This window comes from Clinocottus analis, unplaced genomic scaffold (assembly GCF_023055335.1).
Source record: "Clinocottus analis isolate CAN_PGR_092001 unplaced genomic scaffold, fCliAna1.0.p SCAF_20, whole genome shotgun sequence".
NCBI classification, from domain to species: domain Eukaryota; kingdom Metazoa; phylum Chordata; class Actinopteri; order Perciformes; family Cottidae; genus Clinocottus; species Clinocottus analis.
This window is the reverse complement of record NW_027175932.1, coordinates 11,452,703-11,476,815: the sequence shown is the minus strand read 5'-3', so window position 1 is coordinate 11,476,815 and position 24,113 is coordinate 11,452,703. Positions and strand designations below refer to the sequence as shown.

Genomic DNA, 24,113 nt, shown 5'->3' with positions numbered 1-24,113 from the left:
CTTGTTGGCATGTTGGTGTGTTGCTGTGGTTAGCAGAGTGTACATGTTTGAAAATGAAATATAATTAGTTACACACACTTCATTGTATGTGGAAGATACAGGCTAAAGTCAGCAACCATCCCTAAATCCAGTTGTTTAGCTCTTTGCTTCACCATAGCGAGTTGTTACTTGTGACCGGATACAGTGAATCATTTAAGGAATGTCCTTAATGAATAATAATCCTTCATGAAAATGCGCCCCCCTTTTTCGAAAGACAATTTCAGACCAATTAAGGGATGATGAGGCTGTGCTGGTGATGTTTTCTAAATTAATTGCCGTTATGGATACTGCCTTTTTATGTGAATTAATGTCACTTAAAACTGGTGGTGTGTGTGTGGAGGGAGGGGGGGGGGGGGGCAGAGACAAGATTAAGCTCTTTTTCAAGATTAGCACGAATAATTGACGTGATGAGGTCTCTGCATCAATGTACAGTATTTTCTCTGATATAAAGTGGGAGATTACTGAGATATATAAACTGATTTTGTGATGTTTATGTTTAAAACACTTGCCTCAAATTGCACATGCAGTACGTGGTTGCTGAAGAAAAGGTCTTTGTATCGTGGTTCAAGTCATCAGTGCATTTTATTTGTTCATACACTGCAAAAATTCAGCTTCCAAAAACAAGAAAAAAAAGTAATAAAATGAGGGAAATATTACTTGAAATAAGACAAATTATCTGCCAACAGAACAGGAAAATTTGACTTGCCAAGACTTCTTGAAACAAGTGAAATGCTCTAAAATAAAAACTGCCTGATAAGAAGAAATATCTTGTCAATCAAAAAACAAGCGTGTAATGCCTTGATTTAAGATATTACATCTTACTTAGATTTACATTTTTGCCATGTAGACATCAACATTTCACTTGCATCGATGTGGAAGAATCTTACAAAGCCAACTAATCCATCACACGTCCACACTTGGATATTGAAGTGCTTTTCCATGCCTCTTACGAGAAGGTGCAAACAGGGTTCGGCCTCCTGTCAACCTGCCACACCAACGGAGAAGAAAGCAGCGTGAAACCACCGGTCCATGAGTCAATAGCTCTCCACAGATCAAATGCCTTTCTTCCTCAGAAATTCATTCACAGCGAGAAAGATCTAACGGACTGAGACAAAGACGGAGAAAGAGAGATAAAGAGAGGAATTGTTAACATGATGGTGGGGACGAAAGGTCTGTAAATGCCTGCACAGCTAAAATAATTCAACCGAGTAATATGAAATAAAACATATTATTCATAGATTAAAAGCAACAAAAAGACACCTGTCGCTCGGATCATAATTGCTGCATTAGTAAGCCTCACCTGTCACAGTGAGAAGGCAGCCGAAAAGATGAAGGTCAGCAGCAGCACAGCTGAGGCCTCTTCAGGACGAGTAGACGGGCTCCGATCGGACCCTAAACGCAAGAAGAGCAACGGTCAAGTCGCCGTGCACGGCGTTGAGAGGATGCAAGAGGAAGCCTGTTGAACCCACGTGTTATCTGCACTGTCTTTAAGACTGTGGCCGTCCTCCTTGAAGCCGTGTTCTGAGCCTCGCACTTGAGAGTGACCGATTTCAGCGGGTGATCCACTGTCAACTCGACCACGTTGCCCCTCACGGTCTGACTGTCCAGAGAGGACACGTAGCGACACGAGGGCAGGCATTCAGCGGAGCACACAAACTTGTACTTCTCCGCAATTTCGATCACGTCTGGGCCTTTGATCTGAACCTGTGATGGACCAGCTGAAAGGATGGTAGTGAGGAGCGATCAGATAGAGCTAATACCTGGTTTATTTAATATACTCTGTTTATTCATGAAATGCTTTTACTGGAAAGGTGTTCTCTCTATTAGTTGACTTACATATCACAGCTATGTTTCGAGTGGCGGCGGCAAACAGCCCCGACACGCCGTTGGTGGCTTTGCAGATGAGGATGTGAGAGTTGTCCGTCTCCTTAGGAGTGATAGAAATAACATTCCCCTGACCACTTATCCACGGGCCTTTATCTATCTTCCAGCCGTAGGTACAAGATGGCCGACAGTAGGAGTGACAACTGTAGGTGTGGCTCACAGATGGATTCATCATATCGGGCCCTGTGATGGAAACATTGGCGGGTCCGGCTGAGGAGCCCAAGACAAATACGTGAGTCATGAGAAAGCAACGGTGTTCACAAAGAGCAGAAGTCGTGGATGTACTGTCTTACAGTCATACATACGCTAACTCTAACAATAGCTCGTTCCAAAAATAAAGAAGCCAGTATCACTTACCTAAGACTTGCAGTTGCTTTGTCGTCGTGGCGGTCGACCCAGTTTCGCCGTCTGAAACTGTGCACGTCACCGTGAGGGCCTCCACCCAGCTGTTCACGGTGAAGGCTAACTCGTTCCCCTGGCCCTGAGCGCTCTGTCCGTCCAGAGACAGAGAAAAGTCACATTCTTGGCAGTTGGTGGCACATTCGACGCTGGTCGGCACACCCACAGTCACGTAGGTCGGACCGACGATCGTACAGTTGATTTTCTCTGCCTCTGAAAATGGCGACAGTCACAATTACACAAATAAATTGTATCTGGAGGTAAGCTTTGACACAGTTAGCATCTTTGACATAGGTTGTATTGTGTGTTCGAATGTAAAATCACTCACTCTTATTGTTGTCGTCTAGTTTTGGTTCCTCTGCGTCTGCAGACAGCACTGGCTGAAGGCCTACACGGTCAATGGAAACATATTCACTGTTATCTAAAACATTAGTATGAAGTGTCATTGTCCGTTCTTGGCTTTGGAAATTTCCCTTTGTCAGAAAAAATCCAAACTCAAGTCCACTTGCACCTGTTTTTTCACCCCAAAGCTTTCAATCGTATCACACGTCTTCATTGGTGTTAATAGTTAGCTGAAAGCTACTAAATGGACCTTGAGTCGGGATTGTTTTGTCAAACTGCTGTTTGCGAAGGTCAAGGATGATCTTTGAAGCTTGATTTCAATTATTATTTGTGTCAGCTCGTCTGCGTAACTTTTCAAAGAAGAAATAACTCAAATTTTATATTTCAAATGAATCGTTTAATTTACAAGCAATAAAACACACCTTCAGTTTAACACACTCCATCATTTTGCTGCTACACCTCTGCGTGTTCTGAGCAGTAGCATGCGATGGCTAATGTTAGCTAACGTGTACTTACTTTGGCAAAACTGACATAAATTACAGTTTTAATAGTTTGCTCTTCTATATTTGTGCTAGCATGAGGCTAACATATGACACATGGACTCGCATTACGTCACTGTTACCATTTTACATTTAAAAAACTATTTTAAAAAAACGGAAAGTACAAAATATTCCGAGCAAATAACTGAACTACTTGCACTTATTATACTGAAAGAAGGTGTGTGTATTATATAATTATGTGACTGTTGGTTGAGCTGGTTGGTTGGTTAATGTGGAGCTATTGTGACTATACTTTAAATAGTGTGTAGTTTAATTTACAGCAATAGGTCATCTTTTAAAAGCTGATATTAAAAAACATCTTTATCTTTGCATTAACTAGTAACTATAGCTTTTGAATATAGTAAATGAAGTAGAAAGTAAAATATATACTTCTGAAATGTCGAGGACCAGAAGCATAAACCACTTAAAATCGAAAACGTAAGTACAGTTTTTCATAAGTTTACTGTAGTTTATGATCTATTACATTTATAAAAGGTATTATACACAAAGTAAAGAGTGTTCCTCATTTAAAACAGTAAAAAATGTTTTCCCAATCACCATTACAGTCAGCACTTACACTGAGCCAATGGCCAAATCATCACAACGAATAATCAACTCTTTCACTGGTATTTTGTCAGAAAAATCCTTGTATTACCTGACAGACAAAGCAGCAACAGAAATCTTTTGAGAATTAAGTGTCCTCCGTATTGTTTAGATATGATGGTATTATCCATTGTCCCCCGTAAAAATGTCAAAACGTCAAAAGTACAGCCACCAGGAAATAAACAGCCAGCGCTGCACAGTCAGTCAACATCAGCAGGCAAACAGCTCTTATCAGGGAGAGCCGAGAAGAAACATGTTTGCTTTCTTAGTCACCTAATGAGAAACCCACGGCTCTGTTCATTTACGTCACATCAAACTCTGTAGACGGCAACATTTAGCAGATTTTTCTCATCAACCAATAAACAATTTAGATATATTTACTGGTGGATCTTGAGACAGTTTTCCAGATGAGATAAAGGGATACAGAGCTGTCCTCCCGCCCTCGGGCCTCTGACGCAGTCAGTTAAAGGGAGTGTTTTGGAGACTGTGGGATGGCTTAATGGAGAGCAGACTGACCCAAATAAGGAAATGTTACAGGTCTGATCACTGTGAAAGGGAACAGCTCCCAGACAAATAGAGGATTTCATATTGGAAAACACATTAGTACAACAAAATGTAATAAAGTAGCATCTTAACTCGGCTGCACAGAAAATAAAATAAGGGAGTTAGACATTTTCATTGACTATTTTAAACATCCTCACACGAAGAGGTCTTGTCTACGCTAGTGGTTAATACGATGTGTGTGACAACATTATTAGCTTCTGTGTTCCCAGCCTTCACTTTGGTCCTGCACAAAGCGTCGCCTCGCCCTTTGTTCCCGTAATATGTCCATTATCAGAATAAGTTATCAAAATGCAAACAGATAATATAAAAAGCCCTGTCACAAAATAGATAGTCTGACTTTAAGCAGCAGCAGTCGATGAATTTGAGCATGTTGTCTATGGTTGATGGATAAATAAACTGAAACACAAACACACTTTTAACAACTGAGCATATCACATTTATTGAAACGTTAACAAACTAATCATATCCGTTACTCCGACACAAACACAGTCAATGGTCAACACGTTTTTTTTATGGGGTGCAGGTGTGTGTACGTGTGCGTATGTGTGTGTGTACATGTGCGTATGTGTGTGTACTCTTAAAGTGACGTCTCTCTGGAGTCCCTGGGCGGCCTGAAGGTCAGTATCTCAGTGAAAGTGTGACCTGCACAAACACAAAAGAAAGGATCACAAATCAGCCAATTTAAATCACGTCTTCCACCTACTTTCACATCCGAGTTCAACATTTATAGAAACTGTATATACTGTATACTGTATATATCTTTACGTGTTAAATAAAGCATACAGTGCCATTGAAGGAGGATTTACAGTGACCTCTACTGGCAAACAGGAGGTACTGCACTGAGCACACAAAAGTGTCTAGGAAAGCTTTAAACCTGTCCAATATTCACTCTCCTCTCTACTTTTTTCTAAAACATCCACTCCGTTCACCAGCTAGCTGCTAGCGTTGTCTGCCTTCTGTTTGGTGGAGGTAAGGTTCAATGGGTTTATCAGAACATTTTCACAAAAAGTAGCCGGTGTGGCTGAAAGTAAGGTTGGTGAGAGTGAACTAAAACATAAGAATTGCAGGCCTTAAATAACACAAAACAACACAATAAAATAGACAAAAGTGCTCTGTACAGCCGAGGGGAACTGCAGAATACATTTTCACATTAAACATAGTCTCTTGATCCATTGCCCCCTCGCTTACGTTTCCACTGGTCCAGCGGCAGGTCCGTGTTGTCCATGGTCTGATCATAAGGCAGCGCCTCGCTCTCCTCCTCAACATCGACGTACTCGCTGAAGAACGGCAGGTCGAGCGCCTCCGAGGCGCTCACCCTCCGCTCCGGGTCCAGGAGCAGCATCTTTTCCAGGACGCACACCGCTGCGTTGCACACAAAAACATGTCACGGTCAGCTTGACTGGGTTTAGTGCCACGGAGAGCAGAGAGCTGTACGTACCATTTGAGCTAGCTTTGGAGAAAAGGGTGTGCAAGTCTTTTTTGGGCACTTTTGGCAGACTTCTGATGTAGTTTTTGGCCTGTCGAGAGAGGAAGCGGAGGTTTTTAGAAGTCGGAGAGAAGCCGGGTATGGACAATAAGAAAGCTTTGTAACAGCTATGAAAGCAAACCGACTGTTTTCTCTGAGGCTTGAGCGAGTAAACCACAAACTGAACAACCAGCTTTCAACTTTACGGCCAGTGAGTGCATCCAGTGTGTCTTGAACGTGTCACTCCAACCCCAGTACGACTTACATCTTGGCTCTGTAGCTTCACAACAAAGTCAGCCGCTGGGGTCCCTGTAATCTTCATGATCTCTCGGAGCTGGTCCAGGTCTGGCAGGAGCTGTGGTCAAGAATCATCTGTTGCATGGATTTTTGCCTTTTCCAACAGGAGCTTCCTTTTCCATTCATAATGCTTCAGCGTTAACATGTGCAGACAGTGAAAACAGGAAAATAGGTAATTAAATGATTTAATGACAGTGAAGGATACGATCGTTCCCTTTGAACAGCGGCTTCCCCAGCACCATCTCTGCCATGATGCAACCTGCCGACCAAATATCCACTGCAACAAGAGAGGGAAAACGTCAGCTTTCTCGCTGTGAGACGGGGTTCTCTTCGTTATTTCCTCCACCCCCGATGACACACAACGTGACGAGGGTTTACCAGTTTGTGTGTAGTGCATCCAGTTGAGGATAACCTCGGGCGCTCTGTACCAGCGCGTCACGACGTAGCCGGTCATTTCCGCGTCGGCCTGCCTCGCCAGGCCGAAATCAAGGATCTGAAGCAGGAAGTGGGGGGGACATTGGTTTGGAGTGTGTACATGTATGAGATGTTCCCATTAAAACGGCTTGATGTTAAGCGAGAGTACCTTTAGTTCACAGTCCTGGTTGATGGCTAGGTTTCCAGGTTTCAGGTCCTGAAGAAGAAGATCAAGAGATCAGACATCCAGTGAGTCATAAGAATGCAGAATCTGTTTTATATTAACACGTAGAGACTTTAAGGTCCTGAAATACTGGAGGAAATGAATCCATAAATGTTTTATAATGGAATCATCAATATGAAATTAAACAAGACAGCGTATCACTCTGGCTTGGGTCGAGAAAGACATGGAAATAAGCGCACAGAGCAAAGCTCCCTGTGTGGGAATCCGGATGAATGGCATCGAGTGTGAAAAAGAGCAAGAGCCCCACCCCCCAAAGCTCATAGTCTGAAAGGTCAAAGGTCACGCACCCTGTGGATGATCCCCGCAGAGTGGATATACTGAGGAGAGAGGGGACACAGATCAGCAACTTGAGCTCAAACAAGTGTACGAGCCTCACTTGGAGGAGACGTGGTCACCATGTTTGACACATTTACACCGCTCGAGTTGTGCTCTTCACCTTGAGTCCCTTCAGCATCTGATAGACGAGGAACTGCACCCTGTCCTCTGATAATCTCTCCAGCTTCATCAGCTTGCCGAGGTCAGTGCCCATGAACGGCATCACCAGGTAACTGCAGGGACGAGAGAGGAGGAGTCGGATCACTCCCGTCACAGGGAAGAGCGACCTGTTTTCTACTCAGCAGCTCTCGGGAACTTACAAGTCACGCAAACGGTCCAACGCGATCTCAGCGGTGAAAACATCCATCAGACCAATGACCTGATCAGGAGAAATGAAAACAAAGAAAATAAGCTCCACGCTGCAGTCCTATTCTCCTTGTTTATTTAAAAAAAAAAAACATAAACACAGAAGACACATGTGCAGCTTTAAAATACGTCTCCCTCTTACGTTTTCGTGCTTCATGTGTTTGAGGAGTCGCAACTCCCGAAACGCCCTTTTGGCAAAAAGTTTGGACTGGAAGGGCCGTTGGAGTTTCTTGATGGCCACCTGCGTCCCCATCCGGCGGTCCCATGCTGAACTGAAACAGACACGCACACAGGTACCTTATGTCATTCAAAGGTCAGCCTGCGCAGGTTAACCTCCAGAAACTCAATTGTTGTGCCCAAATCCCATCGTTTGAAATCTACAAAGTGTAATGAATAGTATCTAAATGGAACGGTGATAAGGAATTTAATAACACTACTTTTTTTGCGATGACAAGACACAGTGTCTGTTGACTGTTTGTGACTGAAGACAATGCCGTGGTGCATTTTATATACACTTAACTCAAGCTCTTTGACTTCTCCCTACAATGAGACTGGGGAGGGGGTTCTCTTTGTTGACCCTCATCCAACAACACAATGCACAGAGAGGCCCTGCAGAGCCAGCTGAGCGGTGATACTGCTGACCAAAATAACACACACCAGCAGTACTGCTGCTGCAAGAATAGGAATGGATGACTTAAGTAGAAGTAAAAGTATTTGAGGTAAAATGAGAGAAGGATATAGCTCATTAAATGATTTAACATGGTACTTTAAAAAAATACTTTTGGTGCATTGGTTGTTTCTCATGCATTGGGGGTCAGTTTATTGTGGTTTATTTATGTGCAATATTTCAAATACTACTAGACATAATACTTCGACAGAGCCACTGCAGGATACTTCAGTGCTGAATGCAGATTACAATTCTAAAAATACAAAATGTGGTGTTATTGGTAAATTCGTTGAACAGTTTGACATGGCACAAACCCTGTGGTCAATCAGCTGCCATCAAAATTCAAGCAAGACTTAAAAAACATTCAAGCCAGACTTCACAACGCTGATGTTCCTCTTACCACACCGTCCCGTAGGCTCCTGTCCCGACCTGCTTCAGGTCCCGGTACCTCTCCGGAACCTCCCACGCGGTTTTGTTTACCTCCTGTCGGTAGTATCCCGTCCTGGACCGCACAGACATACCGTACCGACGAGACGAGGCCGAGGTCCGGATGTGGGTCCGCTCATGTGAACAAAGTGACTTTGTTTTGTCTTTATTTTATTTGAAAGCGCACAAGACGCGCTGTCCGTCCGGCAGAGGAGAGTCTTGCTGCGGCGCAAATTCCTCCAGATAAACCAGCGGACCACTTGAGCGCTTTGCGGGGTTTGACAACCCCCAACACACACACACACACACACACACACACACACACACACACACACACACACACACACACACACACACACACACACACACACACACATTGTTAGTCATGGGTCCTGGTCGCCAGGGCAGTATATGGGTGTGTCTACAATGTGAGGGAAAAAGCCACAAAACATCTGCCCACCCTAAGGTCCATGTTATAGGCCTACCCTATAATACTCCTGAAATATCCCTATAATCATGTGCATGCTGAGTTGGCAAACTAGCCAGTAACATTAAAAATGTGTCCACGTTGTTCAATAATCTGTTTAAATTGATTTATTTCCTTTGATGTCATCACAATGTTACTATACAGTACTATCCTGCTATTATATTTTTCCATGCTATACTGTAATTAATATACTATTCTATTCTATGTTGTGCTGTAGATTGGATACATACTATTCTATTTAATACTAATCTTTTTACATTATTTTTATATTAGTCTTCTATACTATTATATTCTATACTACGCCGTACTATACTCTTGTATGATGCTATACCAAACTGACTGAGCTATTGTATAGACTATATATTTCCATTTCCTTTCTGTATAGTATGCTGTGTTTTACTATACTGCTGTATTATATTACCGTGCTGTTCTAGACTACAGTATTTGATTGTTTTACATACTAGTTACTAGTTACTATACTATTATGTGGACAACCCACTGTCTGTGTTCTTATGTAATTGTTGAACATCTCACCCCAAAGCCATGGTTATCAATGTGCTGCTACAACAGCCTTCACTTTTCTATGAAGGTTCATCAACAAGTTTTCCGAGTTGGCTGACCATTGGCTCGGTTCACAGTTGGCGTTTCATTCATTTTGTAGATATTTGATGGGGTTGAGGTCAGGGCTCTTTGGAGGATAGTCATGATCATCCTCACCAACAGCAAAGTGCCTTTCCCAAAGTGTTGCCACCAAGGTGGAAACACACAATTCACACTTGCCACATTTTACTTAATTGGAACAATGTAAAATAGGCTAAAGAATACTTTCCATCCCAAAAGTAGGCCTATGTGTGACAGAGGTGTCACATAACCTTTGTCCAAGTTGTATATCAAAGAGACTGAATGTTGCAGAGAATGCATCAGATAAGAAACGTACTGACAAACAGAGTTATCAGAACTGATGGTGTTTATTCTGTTGACGACTTACCAAGTCATGTTACCTGTTGATGATGAATGAGTAAATCATCTAAATCATTTGAAAACTGACAGTTGACATTCAGTTCAGTGGTTTGAAACTCATGGCTACCGTTGAATCACATGCCATGTATTCAAAAGACACACCTAACTTGTAACAAACACACAGTATACGTATACATTCGATTTGCAGTTTGCTATTCAAATCCACCCCATATACAACATCCACATAAGCACATGACACTTTAACATTCAGAGCTCTAACTCACGGGCATGACTGAGACAGACAGGTTTGAGACACTTGGACTGTAATTTCCAACATTTTGCATCCAGTGTAATCAACGACTTGCACAAAAGGCTACATGTCGCACTCCAGTGAGAACATTACAGAGGGGAAAATGGCTCAGAGTGGGTTTTCTTTCTTGTGTTCTTCAAAAATGATATTCTAGTTGTACTAATGTTTCTTTTAGGCAGACATAATCTCATTGGTTTGGTTAGACTTTAGTGGGACAAGCCGTAGAACCACAGTTTAACAGGAACTTATAAATTGATCCTATAACCTAGCTGGCTAACAAAGCTAGCTTGACTGGTGAGCTTGGGTTTCTTATTATTCCGTTGTTTTTCTCATATCTGCAGTGAAATAAAACCTCAGATGGGCTTGATTGCCAACCATGTGTAGCTTATACATCGTGAAGTTAGTACTTAAGCTATGCAAAGTTACAATCAAAGCTATCTTGTAGCTCTTTAGCTAACCTAAAGAGCTACTTGTGCTGCTATTTGGCATTCGAGGGCCAGGTTGTAGAAAACTTATACCTGCTTTACACCTGCTGTGTGCGCCTGAATTATGAGCCTTTTAGCTCCTAATACATACAGTCCATGTTTTTCTCCCAAAAATTTCAACTGGCATCAGTGAATGAACGAATGAATGAATGAACCTTTCACTTAACTCAAAGTGGAAATGTTCAGATAGTTATCTGATAACCCTAGATGCAATAAACACACTGTATTTTTTTTTAATATGTATTCAGTTCTAGACAGTATAACTCAGCGTTGACCTCTTTGTCCTCTTGATATGTTCCCTGACCTTCAGCGTTAAGCTAGAAAACCGGTTGTCTCTGCACACTGTGGGTTACCACAAGCAGAGCATTCCTCCCTCAGCAGAACGTGTCAAACTGAAACTCCAGTCTGCTGCAAGATGAGTGACACAATGTCGGTGAGGAAGCCAGCCAGTTTTTGTGATAATTTGAATATGCATTGAGCTCATGCTGCTTATACAAATGTTACCCGTGAGGGCGTCCAAATGCTGCAAAAAGCTATAAAGTTCAGTGTTACTGAAATACCCACAGGTGAGGTAAAGAACGTCTCCAGTGCTTTCATACTACGAACACTAATGAATGTACACACACCGTTTTCATTATTAACAACACTCGAGCATCATGAAAACAAAAAAAGAAGAAGAGGAAATTAGATTTTATGGGAGCTGGGTGGAGTAATATCGTCCACCACGGTTTCTAACAGCTAACAAAATGCCTGTAAACTTGTATTATTGTAAACACAAACCGGGGCTTTAAAAGACACGACAGAGAACTATGGAAACCTGATGGGCCGCTGCCAAAGCCAAACAGGTGACCAGATATCAGCCGTTAGCTGAAACTGTATATGACAAGCGAGGTCGCACTGTAAACACAGACCTGAAACACAGTCATGCTGCTCCAGTTTTGGCATGTATTAATTACCATGATAATTAATAGCACAGTTGGTGTTTACTACTCTGTTAGCAGTAGAGGATGACTCTCATCTGAGGAAGAACAGTCGTTTTTCTTTGCTTTTGTGTAATTGTTTTCGAACTCCACTGTAATTATAAAGATAGAACAGATTGAACGTTGGTCACATTTCCTGGTAATGACCCTCGGGCTGTTTTTATAGCAGTGTGGCATATGCGATAAGCAGTCTTTATGGTTATATAATACAATACCAGTAATATTTTGTAATAATAAAAATCTCAAAAATCATGCAGTAGTATGCAAGCTAAATGCTAAGCTGCTGTTGTGGCATGACGTGATATCGCTGCGAGCCTTTAAACATGAATTCCATATATGAAAGCACTGACTGCTTATGGCATTTGTCATGACGAGGGACCAGATGTCGCTGCTTTGGAAATCCTAGTGTGCGTTTTTTTCTTGTCTTCCTCCGACACCTTCTCAGCAGTCTGTAAACACAGTTCAGTTCCGTGAAGTTGCTTCCCCATATGAATCATCACGCCCTCTGCGATCCCTGACGTTGAGTGGTTCCTCATTTTATCCTCACCGAGCAGAAACATAAGAGGAAGCAACTTTCTGGACTAGAAAGCGTCTTCTATCGGATTTTAAAATTCTCCCTGTACGTTGCAATGTGTGCGTCTGATCCTGGGGAGACCGTCCAGCCCCGCCGCTCAAATACATCCATGACAGGCAATCAAACACAGTCACGCTGAGCAGAGGGAATGCAGAGTTTTCTCCCTTCTCCCAATCATTGAGTTCTTGGTCCTTATGCAGAGTGAGGGTTGAGGTGGAGCAGAAAGAGGCTTACTGCTCCACCTGAAGGCTATTGGTCTTGCTGCCGGATGCTTTGACGCAGTTCACCTCTTCAAATACCAACTCTAAGCACACACATGAGAGAGAAATAAAGCAAAGAGAAAAACATGTTAGGAGGACTGTTTACGATTTGTTTAAAGAGGTGGTGATGCAGGTTTTAAACCTGCTGAAGGTGGAAAGAGACTTATAGTTGTGCTTGTTCAGCTTGGTACACTGGTCTCTCAAAGAAACTCAAAATAAGGATGCAAAGCATGTGGGAAATATCCACCATGACTCACATCAGCTCTGAGCCATTTCACAAACCAGAAAAAACTCCCTGTTGAAATGAAACGTAATCATATTCATGATGTTGGAAATGTCATCTTTAAATATCTCAAATATTACTTGGGTGGTATAGCAACAGCCATGCAAGCTTAAAATCCTCAAAAGCTCTGCGGCTCAAAGCTCACTCTGGATCTGTGGCGTCGAATTGTGCAACTTCCTTTTCTGCAAATCCGAAACTGCCCTTCTAAAATTGTTGATCAAAGAAAGTGAGTGCATTACTTTTAAATAAATAGAGAAGCAGATAACATCTGTACAACACACTATCACTCTCAACTCGTCATTGTTTGGACATGGCAGCAGGGATGGCATGTACGTTTCCACTTGTTACATGCATGTTTCAAACCCTTTATCACCTTTCCATTCTTCAAGGGTTCGGTCTTTACTCTCCAGCGTTTGGTCGTAAGGCGGGGCCTCTGGCTCGTCGTCCGGATCGTGGTACTGTGAGAAGTAAGGGTGGGACAGGGCCTCGCTGGCCGAGATCCTCCCATCACAGTCCAGAACCAGCATACGCTTCAGAAGATCGACAGCTAGCAGAGACAGAAGCAGACAGAGAGGTTGGAGGCAAAGCCTTAAACCCAAAGGGCCAAACAACTATAACTGAATTACTCATTTGCAATAAGCAGAGAACGATTGACTCGAAGTCTTTCAATTGAATTTCAGAAGTTAATAACCCAATCTGTGGTGCGTCGCTCACCCAGTGGATTTGCTCCTCTGAAGATCTTCTCCAGGTCCTGCTGAGGCATGAAGGGCAGAGATTGGATGTACTTCTGTGCCTGCAAATAGAGACCAGCTTTCAATTCTTGTGACAATGTGGGTGAATTGTTGATGATCTATTCCCCCAACACTCACACATATTGAGGAGTCAATCAACCGCCTTGTCAATAGAGTGACTAATCAATCAGAACAGGTGGAAGCAATATTACAACAGATTTATTTTCCCCAACCAGCCCTCTACTCCTTCTTCCCTCTCTCACATGTTCAGAGCAGATCTTCTTCAACAGGTCGGGTGTCGGAGTCCCAACCACCTCCATGATTCTCTTCAGCTGGTCAATATCTTAGTGCAGGAGGAGTTAAGGGCTGTCAGGACATGAGCCGTCATATTGTCTCGTCTCGGAGGAAAATGCATGAACTCTACTTGCTGAGCTCCGCTGAGAGTTCTCTTCTAGTCAAGATCAGTAAATCAAATGTGTTTTAGCTCTTCCCTCAAACACCGAATACAAGAATCTAGATAATTCAGCCTTTTGTGATCGCTCCCATTCATTCCCCACTTCTCTCTGTTGACACACCTCCCCTTCAGAAAGTCCCGGGATTGTAATGCAAATCTACAAGAGGTCCGCGCCCATGGTGCACATTAAAGAAGTAACGCAGGGTTGATGCTAAGATGGGGAAACAAGCTGCAGATTGCCGTGGGTCTTTCGCAATGCTGATAAAGGATACAGTCGGTGCCAGGAAAAAGGACTTTTCCCTTCAGCAGCTCTCCCATGATGCATCCCACTGACCAAATATCCACTGGAACAGAAACACCAGAGGTTTAATCCTTTCATTGAGTTTGCGTTTAAAAATAAAAGCGTATTACATGTCTATAGTTTGGTGGCCTTTTACCATTCTGATTGTAGTGCATCCAGTTCAGCATGATCTCCGGCGCTCGATACCAGCGAGTCGCCACGTACCCTGTCATCTCATCGTCTGTCTGTCTGGCCAATCCAAAGTCAAGGATCTGCAGGACGGGAAGGCATTTTTTAAACTGACGGAGTTCACAGGTTGGGGGGATCAGTCTGAAAATCAGTCTTACCCTCAGCTCGCAGTCCTCATTTACTGCCACATTACTTGGCTTGAGGTCCTAAAAAAGATAGTAGTGCAGACAAAAGGACGGAAACATGAATTGTTATATTAGTATGAAATCAGCATAAACCACTCAGTTCCAGTTTTATCAATTGTAACTACATTTTCACAGAGTGTAATAAATCCAGATTCATGAAGTAAGTAATTAACGGAAAACAAAAATACAGCGATTGATTAATTAAATTAGTTATTGCTGTACTTTTTTTTATGTTGGTGCACTTTTCTATTTGTTTCCAAATAGTAAACATTGACTCCTTCTGGCAACTGGATTCCACCCAATTTAACCAACCAACAACATGAAAGACACACTTTTTTTAAGTTTTAATGTCAAGTTCTCTTCTACAACCTCACTTTTGGATTAATAATTCAGACACAGTTGTTTATCATGACTCTCCTACACTATTCTTTATCACTTAACATGCACAGTCCAACCCATTCACGAGCATGCTGTGCTGCCACATGCCGTTGCCAAAATTGTCAGACGTGTCACTTAATATCTAGCGCAGATCTCAGAGTTTCCCCAAAAAAGGTTTCCAAAAAACATCAAAGATGGCTGAACTGTGTATGAAAATATCCATACAGCCTGAATATTTCCAATGTTTCAGAACCTGCAGTACTGAGCGTCAGTGTGAACTCAAGTAAGAGTTGGAACAAGATATTTCCAACCTCATAGCTAGGTTAGGGGGCATACAAGGGGAAAGCTGTAAGTTTCTTCTTTTTTAAACTTGACGGCCAAAAACGACAAGAAGGGCAAAGAGAAGGCACTCACTCTGTGAATCAATCCCGCTGAATGGATGTACTGTTGGACAGGCGGAGGGGTGGAGCAGGAGGATGGGGGAGGAGAGAGGAGAGAGAGGGCATAAAGGGAGACAGGGGTCAACGGTGCAGTTCACCATATTAGCCCCGGCCCAAAGGGAGACCGCTTTTGTCTCTCCCATGGTAACCGTGAAGGCTGAACAGCCGGCCCTGACGGCTGCTGGATGGATTCAGTGTGAACATGCGAGCTTTGGACAGAATCCACAAAGAATAACAGAATGTCAAACTCAATATAAATATAGCAAGTGTTGGTGCAACATAGACTGTGGTGTCCAAATTCTGACAGAAAGGCTTTAAGCATGGTGTTAAAGTGAAAAGATTGGAGCAGTAAATATTTAAAAATATATAAATTACGACTTAATAATAGAGCCTGGTGTAACACATGGAAATTGTTGTGATTGAGAGTGTGAAAAGAAAGACAGCAGAGACGTCTAGATAGTTAGCTCAAAGTAATGGACCATTGGTTAAATAGTTAGCTCAAAGGAATGGACCATTGGTTAAATAGTTAGCTCAAAGTAATGGACCATTGGTTAAATAGTTAGCTCAAAGTAATGGACCATTGGTTAAATAGTTAGCTCAAAGTAATGGACCATTGGTTAAATAGTTAGCTCAAAGGAATGGACCATTGTTAAAATAGTTAGCTCAAAGGAATGGACCATTGGTTAAATAGTTAGCTCAAAGTAATTGATAAATGGTTTCCAAATTAGTAGACAGATGGCAAACTTGACTATAGCAATAGGTCTGATGAGCATTTAGCCTCTGGAGTCAGGACCAGGAAGTCCATCGCTTTCAGTCCGATTAGCAACTTGAGATGCTTCAGACTGGAGTTGAGAGACCAGACTGAAAGACAGTTTACAGCTAATTTTGAACCAATAAAAAGCTAAATCCTCATAGGATGATAGATGAAGGGGTTTAGAGATTGCCTTTCCGGCCAATGCGTTACGCCTCTTTTGCTCTCCAGAGTCTGTTTACCTGCTTTGGACCAAAGTCTGCTCAAACGTGATTAGTCAATATTACTCTGACTACAATCACAAATCAAAAAGCCTTCCATACCAAACTCTTGTCCCGTTCCCTCCAGATTCCTATGCATATATCTATTTATAGACAGTGCCTACACATTGAAAGTTGAGTACAAAATGTTGTTTTAAAAATAACTTTGATATAATCAGTAGTGCGAAAAAACGTCCTGTATAAAATCAGTTAATTGGAACATGACAAGTAAAGCCCATAGACGGGCATCTCTTCTGTCAGGGCCGTCTGCTGCACCAGACAAAAGGTCAGGAATCCCTGGTGCACTACCTGCACGCTAACTCACGTATACCATGCACGTCTGACACACAGCAGGTGCACCATGATGCTGCAAATTACCTTGAGGCCGCGTAGAAGCTGGTAAATTAGGAACTGCACATGCTCGTCTGACAGCCTCTGAAATTTAACGATGTTGTTGAGGTCTGCGCCCATCAGGTTAGTCACCAGGTAGCTGGAAACGGTAAGAGAGCATGAGTCAACGGGGTGGGGGGGGGGAGAACAGAGTGATGCTGCCATGGCAACCGCAAGACATCGCTACAAGCCCATAATCCCGCGGGATCGCCTCCACCATCACCGGCCTGCCGTCTAATAACGAAATCATTGCGTTTTAGTGGCTGAAAGGTGGACAGCTGTGTATGCCTTGCAGTAAACATGACTTACAGTTCATTGAAGTTCTCTAATGCGGCAGCGGGCGTGAAGACGTCCAGCAGTCCTATTACCTGCAGAGACAGAGACAGAGCTGATCAATAACAGAGCGGAAACATGCAGAGCGTCTGCCCGTCTCCGGGTATTTTCATGAGGAGCACCGACTGACGTTCTCGTGTTTCATGTGCTTGAGCAGCCTGAGTTCCCGGTACGAGCGGCGGCTGTGGATCAGGGACTGAAAAGGCCTGGACAGCTTCTTCACCGCCACCTTCTGCCGCGAGACGACGTCATACGCCGAGCTGGCGAGATGAAAACAGGGGGAGAGGAAGAGTTAGATGTCAGGGTTGACGCCACTCTCACAACGGTGTGGTGAATGTGAAGTTACAGGTTCATTTCTTGGCGTCTATTTCCTTAGATTTCGTCACTTTTGGGAAAGAGCTAGGCTAGCCGTCACAAGCTAAGTCCTGCACATTGTCAAATACACGTTTTCCCACAGAAACGAAAGAAATTAGATATAATGCATTAATTAGAAGTGGTTTTACTTCTTTTGGACATAGACGGGCCCGTTGTTTCCCCGTGTCTCCAGACTTTATTCCCTATCATTCCCAAAATACCAGACTGTTCTTCAACCCAGGTATCAGCTGATGATACTGAGAGTGTATATTAGTGATAAAAGATTGAGGGAAATCGAGACCGACCGGCGCACGCAGCAAGAGAGGGACATGGTGAAAGAGGATGTGGTGGAACAAGAGAGATGCGGATGTCAGATATTGTAAAAGTGCGGTGGTTTTATTTCATCTGGCTCTTTTGAAATGTAAATGTCTTTCCACACATCGAGCGCTCAGCCCTGCTGCCGCTTCTGATGCCGCTGCCTTTGTGGTGCCAACGCCTTGTCAGTCCTGCCCGGCTTTTCAACACTCTCAGTAGTCGAATAACACAGCCGGCAGAGAAACAGGCAGATAAACAGGAAGGAAACATGGGTGAGGATTGTGAAATACTGCACAGCACTGCAGGAACAGAACACAGAGGAATGAAGATTTATACTGTCCATTTGTGAGTAGAACTGACTCGATGGATGGGTATAAACTCTATTACTTATTATTTATGTGACTACTACGCATGTGATTTTTTTTATCACTTTGATCACAAAGAAAAACAGCCTTTCTTTTTCACTTGAAGTTCCTCTGAGTGTTTGACCTGATCATCTTAAACTTAAGTTTCCCTTATCCCTTGTCTATCTTGTTTGACAGCAATATGTTGTATATATAGTATTCAGCTGTCAGTTTTAGCTGAGTGTGGACAGTGGAGACAGTGACACTTTTTTTGTGTGTGTGGAATAAAACAATTTGTAAGCTGCTTCCTCAAAATCCGCCTCGTCTTGCTACACAGGACTTTTTCTCTACTGTGGCTGCAATTTCTGACTCTTCAGCAACGACTTTCTCTTTGAAAAAGCGACAGTGCTACGAGAAAGAAGCCAACAACGCCACCCTCAATTTATTTTATTCCTAAAAAACCTCAAAAGAAACTCCCTTCACAGCAGGATCAGGATGTGGCCTTTGTTAGACAGTGTCCACCTAATGATGCGCGTCTCCTGCACTCCCTGTAAATACCACAGTATCATTTCACGGTGACCTGTAATGCCTACATGCACGAGTAAACAACACTCTTGCGTCCATGTGCATCCATGTGTCTTGCAATCGCCTGCTGCCAGTCCGGATGTCACAGCCGGACTAAAACCAGGCCGGCGGCCAGTTTCCTCCGTCTCTGACATGAAGCAGGCCTCTCCGCCTCGCACATACCTTCCTCCCCGCCGTCATCCGTACATGGGCCTGACTGCACTGCTGTCAGCGCACGCGGCCCAGCCGAGGCATCGATTTCACTCGTCTTCTTTTGTCTTTGTTTTTTTTGTTTTTTTTCATATCCGAGCTCTTAACGCACTGACAGTTTCAAAAAGGAAGAGGGGGGAGGGGCAGCTGATATCCAATGTGAGATAACTCAAGTACATTGTTTATCCTGAGAGGAAAACGCTTTTCATGTACATGTTCTGGTCTTATCAGTTAATGTGTTTCGTTCTGATTAAATCAAGAGGAACAACCTATGTGGTTGCGTCTCTTTAAATGGGGGGAGGGTGTTGACTCTTGCAAGTACAGAGAGGAAATCATAATTTATTCTATAAATTATTGTCCACAGGGTTTGTTTCTTGCATCCAAAGTATGCATTACCATTCAACCAGGAGCCAAGACAAGATACATATCATATATCGCTATGCTGAATATTAAGCTATGGCTTAGTGGTTAGCTTAGCTTAGCATAAACACTGGAAATAGGGGATAAAGCCACCTTTCAGCACCTCTTAAGCTCACAAATGATATATTGTGCGTTTCATTCATACAAAAAAAGATATTTAATGATGAGTTTCCGGGGGATACTATTTCTTGAGATGCGGTGACTTGAGCGTGGTATCAATCTTTTAATCGATCCCTCTGCAAGAAAACAAATGATCATATTTCCCAAAACGTGTAGCAATGTCTTTAAGCCCTATGCTGCCAAGTACACACAGACATTTAATATCACATACCTACTACTCATCATTAAAGCCAGCATAAATCTGCGTATTTAATTGCAACCCCGATTTAGTTCTCTGCGACAGACGTAGCAGTTTTGTCTGGACAAAATGAAGCAGTCGTGTTTTATTCACAGCTGTCCAAATGAGAGCCGGCATGCCAGAGTTTTGGTTTGCTGAACAGATGTTACATATGGTGACATGAGATGAAAGCAGCCTTCGGTCTCGACCGGCCCAAAATTGGCCCACTTTCTCTGTCTCCAGAAGCGGAAAAGAGAATATTTGGGATGGGATTAGTAGTTTGATGGCGGGGAGCTGAGAAGACAATGAGTCTGGATTAGGCTGGGGATATCACAGCGCTCAGTCCTGCAAACTTTTTGTCTCATGACTTATCAAAATTCCAGAGGCATTGCGTGTTAAATTATTAAACAGGCTTTGTGTTTCCGACTCGTCCCTCCCTAGTGTCTGCGCTTTGCAGCTCTAAAACCTTCCTCCCTAAGATACTCCCTTCCACCTGCTTCGCTGTCCTCTTTCTAAACTCTACATCTTTGGGTGTAAATTCTTCATCTCTTCGGCTGTAATGGATTACACGAGCTTGCCGGATCCTTGACCTCAGGCCCGCGGCCTCAAGAGGGTTCACGGGGAGATAAATGATGAGAGCCGTTTCACTGTGCGTCTCGAGGGGCGGACTGTGGGACGATCCTAACCCCCCCAATAACGCCACACGCATACGTATGCCGCGTTCAGAAGCCCCATCCCCCGGCCGCTTGAGGAAAGTTCTTGACAATGGCTGGAGATCGACATTAACAATGGAGGGCAACGATGCTGGGTGTGGAGGAATGCCCTTTGTGTGTGTGTGTGCCTGTGTATATCATTTAAGAAAGAGTTAAGATGGGAGGAGAAAAACACCTGCCGGTCTGCGTCTACCGCTTCAAGGTCTTCTGGTGAGTCCAAAGGCACCAGACACAAAGAAAACATCACTTCCTGTGTGTCAATTCAACCGTGGCAGTTCATTTCTCCACGGAAATGCCCAAAGTCGTCATCTGGCTCCCTACCTTTTCTATTTTTGATTTGACTCCTGTGCTATTTTGAGCTGTGAAGCTGCAATATCGGCAAGATGTTTACTCACAAAACCCCCCAGCGGGAGCCTGAATGGTAAAGTGGGGCCCCAGCAGGCAGGCGCATTCAGAAAGTGTCTTAATTGACATCTGACTTGACAGGAAGTCAGCTGCGAAGATAAAAGCTCCTTTCTGAGGATACAGCCAGTGGCAACGAGAGGTTGGGGCCGAGCAGGCCGGCGTACACGCCTCCACGGCAGGCCCTCGCTGGGGTGTTTCTGATCTGACCGATCCCGGGGAGGGGGAGGTGGAGCGATCCTCCAGTCCAAAGTGAGAATAAGTCTCCTCTCGTATTTTAAGTCAGTCAGCGATGCCTCTTCGAAATCAAAACTTTACAGCGTCTTCTAAACAGCCCGGGGTGCTCTATATGGAGAATTTTGGACTCGCCGACATTAAATCTTCCCTCTCATCCTCCTGGTACAAAGCGTCACAGGATTTGGACTTCATACAAGCGTCACAAAGCTGGCCCACATTTCTTTTCCCCCTCTCTCATCGTCTGGAAAGGCTCAATTGGGCATATTGAGTCAGGGGTGTCATCCAAAGACTCGATTTACTGCGCAGGTGACAGGACAAAGCTTTTAAGCAGTTTTCACATTTGGGGCCATTTCAAGCTGGTCGAGCATTAAATCCCAGAAGGATTCTTCGTTTTACATCGATAGGAAGCGTCTTTTAAATTGTATGTCTGTGTCTCCATCACTTCTTCTCCATTAAAGATTTTCAGACCACTTCAGTTACCGCTCACAGCCGTCCATCAGGGATCTGCCAAGATCCAAACGTCTTTTTCACATTTTGAAAAATGAGATTATCCCGCTCGGATCAGCCCGAACCGCTCTCTCCACATTTCCTCATAGGTAACCCATCTGCCTGCTATTACGGCTTAATTAGTATTGACTGTCGGAGGAGGTTATCACCATGACACATCGCCATGGCAACGCAATCCCACCAGCTGATACAGAATTGAAGCTCAAAATTGAAGCCATTGCAATGTTGCAAGAGTGGAAATGTCTGCATGCCCACCCACCACGCGGAGGGGAGGCATGTGTGTGATATGTGTAAAACAAAGGGGATGCATGCATGATGCACCTGCAGGAGGCTGCAAGGTGTCAGGCTGACATCCTGCTCTGCACTGACAGCTGCTGGGCCCAGGTTTCCCCCTTTCCAGATGTGCCATGCATCTTTAGAGTCCCAGGACAGCAGCCTCTGCAGGCTCATATTTAGAGGTGTGTGTGTGTGTGTGTGTGTGTGTGTGTGTGTGTGTGTGTGTGTGTGTGTGTGTGTCTAATTTATGGCTGACAGCAGAAGGCTACACATTAAGAAGTCATGTTCATTTGCATACTGAAACATGGAGTAATAATGTTATTGTATGTTGTTCTAAAAGCGACAAAGGAAATGGGATAATAACAATAATAATACACCGGTAATAACAACAATTAACAATAAAAACATCAGTTTCCACAACAATCTGTTTTCATGAGGCTTCATCTCTTCATTATATATATATATATATATATATATATATATATATATATATATATATATATATATATATATATATATATATATATATATATATATATATATATATATATATTCTCTGATCACCACAGATCCCCCACGTCCGCATCGCTATGCTGATGCATCATGCTCGATGTACGGTCAATGTTGTGGCTGAGCAGCCTCGCCCCTCCGCCCGCCCTGCACACACACACACACACACACACACACACACACACACACACACACACACACACACACACGCACACACACTCACCACACCGAGCCGTAGGCTCCGGAGCCCACCGGCGTCAGGTTCTGGTACCGCTCCGGAACCTCCCACACAGTCTTGTTCAGCTCCTGCCGGTAGAATCCCGGTCTGGCGGACATCTCTCCGAGCCGGGGAGGAGAGAAGAAGAGAGGAGAGGAGAGGAGAGGAGAGGAGAGGAGAGGAGAGAGCCCGAACAGGAAGAGGAAGAATGAAGAATGAAGGCGGGAGGGGATAACGGTAGATGGGACCGGAGGCTCGGGCCGCCGTCTGCTGCCTGAGCCGAGCTGCTGTTGCTCACACAGCTCTCTCTCTCTCTCTCTCTCTCTCTCTCTCTCTCTCTCTCCCCCCCCCCACCTCCCCCACCTCCACCCCCACCCGAGTCAGAACGGCGGCTTGGTCACGTGACGTCGCGTTGCTCTGACGGGCTCGTTGCTGTATTCATATTGTTTATGTTTAACCAACGAAACAAAAGTTAAATGTAAACTGTTACTTCTATACTTTTGTCTACCACGGTGGCCTCTCAGAGGCTACAGTGGGCTGGCACATGGGGGGCCCGGGTTCGAAACCGGGCCCGGACACACTTGTGGCACTAAGCACGCGCGGGTCTACCAGTGTAGCTCGCGCGTTAGACCACAGCGCGTGGTAGTCTACCCTGGACGGTAGATGCCTGTGTGAGGTCATTAGAAGCAGCCCGAGTGAGGTCCAACTCTGTGTCAGAACCGCGACGTGGTAGTATTTTTGGACTGTATCTGATATTACATTACATACATTTTTGGATTTAATCTCTTTGACTTTCCTGGTAGGAAGTGTTGACTGATGGTGAATCCTAAAGGAGACTTCTTAACGGTGCATTATGTAACATGAATGAGTTGTTGAAATTATAATATTTAGTACACAGCAACAAGACACAAAACTAATCACAGCAGAAGAAACTGAAATACTTGCTTATGAGTTCGGAACCGATGAGCAAATAACGTCATCTAGTGGTAAACATGTGTTAGTTGGAGAGGTGTCCAAAACGTCCAATACAGGGTGGCCGAGGGGAGAGGTGCAGTCATTTTACCCAACTTATAAATGTATTGCCCAGGTTTCACCACGGTTTGAGAGGATTGTTTTTGGCTTATTGAATGACACACAATAATATGTTGTTTTCCACGCATTGCAAACAAATTGGTTATCCTCCCGCTTTAGTAATAAAGTAAATGCAGCCGTCTGTTTTGATTATTTTCAGATGACGTCACAAATAGCCAGCAGTCAGGATGGCCGAGCGGTCTAAGGCGCTGCGTTCAGGTCGCAGTCTCCCCTGGAGGCGTGGGTTCGAATCCCCCTTCTGACATGTAATATGTTTTAAAGCTGATGGAAAAAAATTAAGCAGAGAGTGATTTATCTCTTCCTAGTGATTTATGACTTCTG

General features: G+C 43.7%; 3 protein-coding genes and 1 non-coding gene across 4 annotated transcripts; 1 reads left to right on the top strand and 3 right to left on the bottom strand.

Annotated features, from left to right (window-relative positions):
- Nucleotides 1–1,453: 1,453 nt before the first annotated feature.
- On the bottom strand, nucleotides 1,454–4,152 carry LOC137791835 (uncharacterized). Its single transcript, XM_068587021.1, has 6 exons — nucleotides 4,080–4,152; nucleotides 2,651–2,710; nucleotides 2,281–2,535; nucleotides 1,876–2,133; nucleotides 1,585–1,757; nucleotides 1,454–1,495 (listed from the first exon to the last, which is right to left on the bottom strand). Exons 1-6 carry the CDS (start codon nucleotides 4,105–4,107, stop codon nucleotides 1,454–1,456), a joined length of 816 nt encoding a protein of 271 aa, XP_068443122.1. The 5' UTR covers nucleotides 4,108–4,152.
- Nucleotides 4,153–4,871: 719 nt separating this feature from the next.
- On the bottom strand, nucleotides 4,872–8,657 carry mapk12b (mitogen-activated protein kinase 12b). The gene is made up of 12 exons (XM_068586146.1): nucleotides 8,539–8,657; nucleotides 7,614–7,743; nucleotides 7,426–7,484; nucleotides 7,227–7,338; nucleotides 7,078–7,107; nucleotides 6,716–6,763; nucleotides 6,511–6,625; nucleotides 6,338–6,409; nucleotides 6,101–6,180; nucleotides 5,809–5,887; nucleotides 5,559–5,732; nucleotides 4,872–5,012 (listed from the first exon to the last, which is right to left on the bottom strand). Exons 1-12 carry the CDS (start codon nucleotides 8,655–8,657, stop codon nucleotides 4,948–4,950), a joined length of 1,083 nt encoding a protein of 360 aa, XP_068442247.1. The 3' UTR covers nucleotides 4,872–4,947.
- Nucleotides 8,658–11,481: 2,824 nt separating this feature from the next.
- Nucleotides 11,482–22,997, bottom strand: mapk11 (mitogen-activated protein kinase 11). Its single transcript, XM_068586132.1, has 12 exons — nucleotides 22,707–22,997; nucleotides 17,425–17,554; nucleotides 17,271–17,329; nucleotides 16,950–17,061; nucleotides 15,535–15,564; nucleotides 14,716–14,763; nucleotides 14,526–14,640; nucleotides 14,361–14,432; nucleotides 13,898–13,977; nucleotides 13,618–13,696; nucleotides 13,277–13,450; nucleotides 11,482–12,664 (listed from the first exon to the last, which is right to left on the bottom strand). Exons 1-12 carry the CDS (start codon nucleotides 22,817–22,819, stop codon nucleotides 12,591–12,593), a joined length of 1,086 nt encoding a protein of 361 aa, XP_068442233.1. The 5' UTR covers nucleotides 22,820–22,997; the 3' UTR covers nucleotides 11,482–12,590.
- Nucleotides 22,998–23,953: 956 nt separating this feature from the next.
- trnal-cag (transfer RNA leucine (anticodon CAG)) lies at nucleotides 23,954–24,036 on the top strand. Its single transcript has one exon. It is a non-coding gene; the product is annotated as a tRNA-Leu (tRNA).
- Nucleotides 24,037–24,113: the final 77 nt, after the last annotated feature.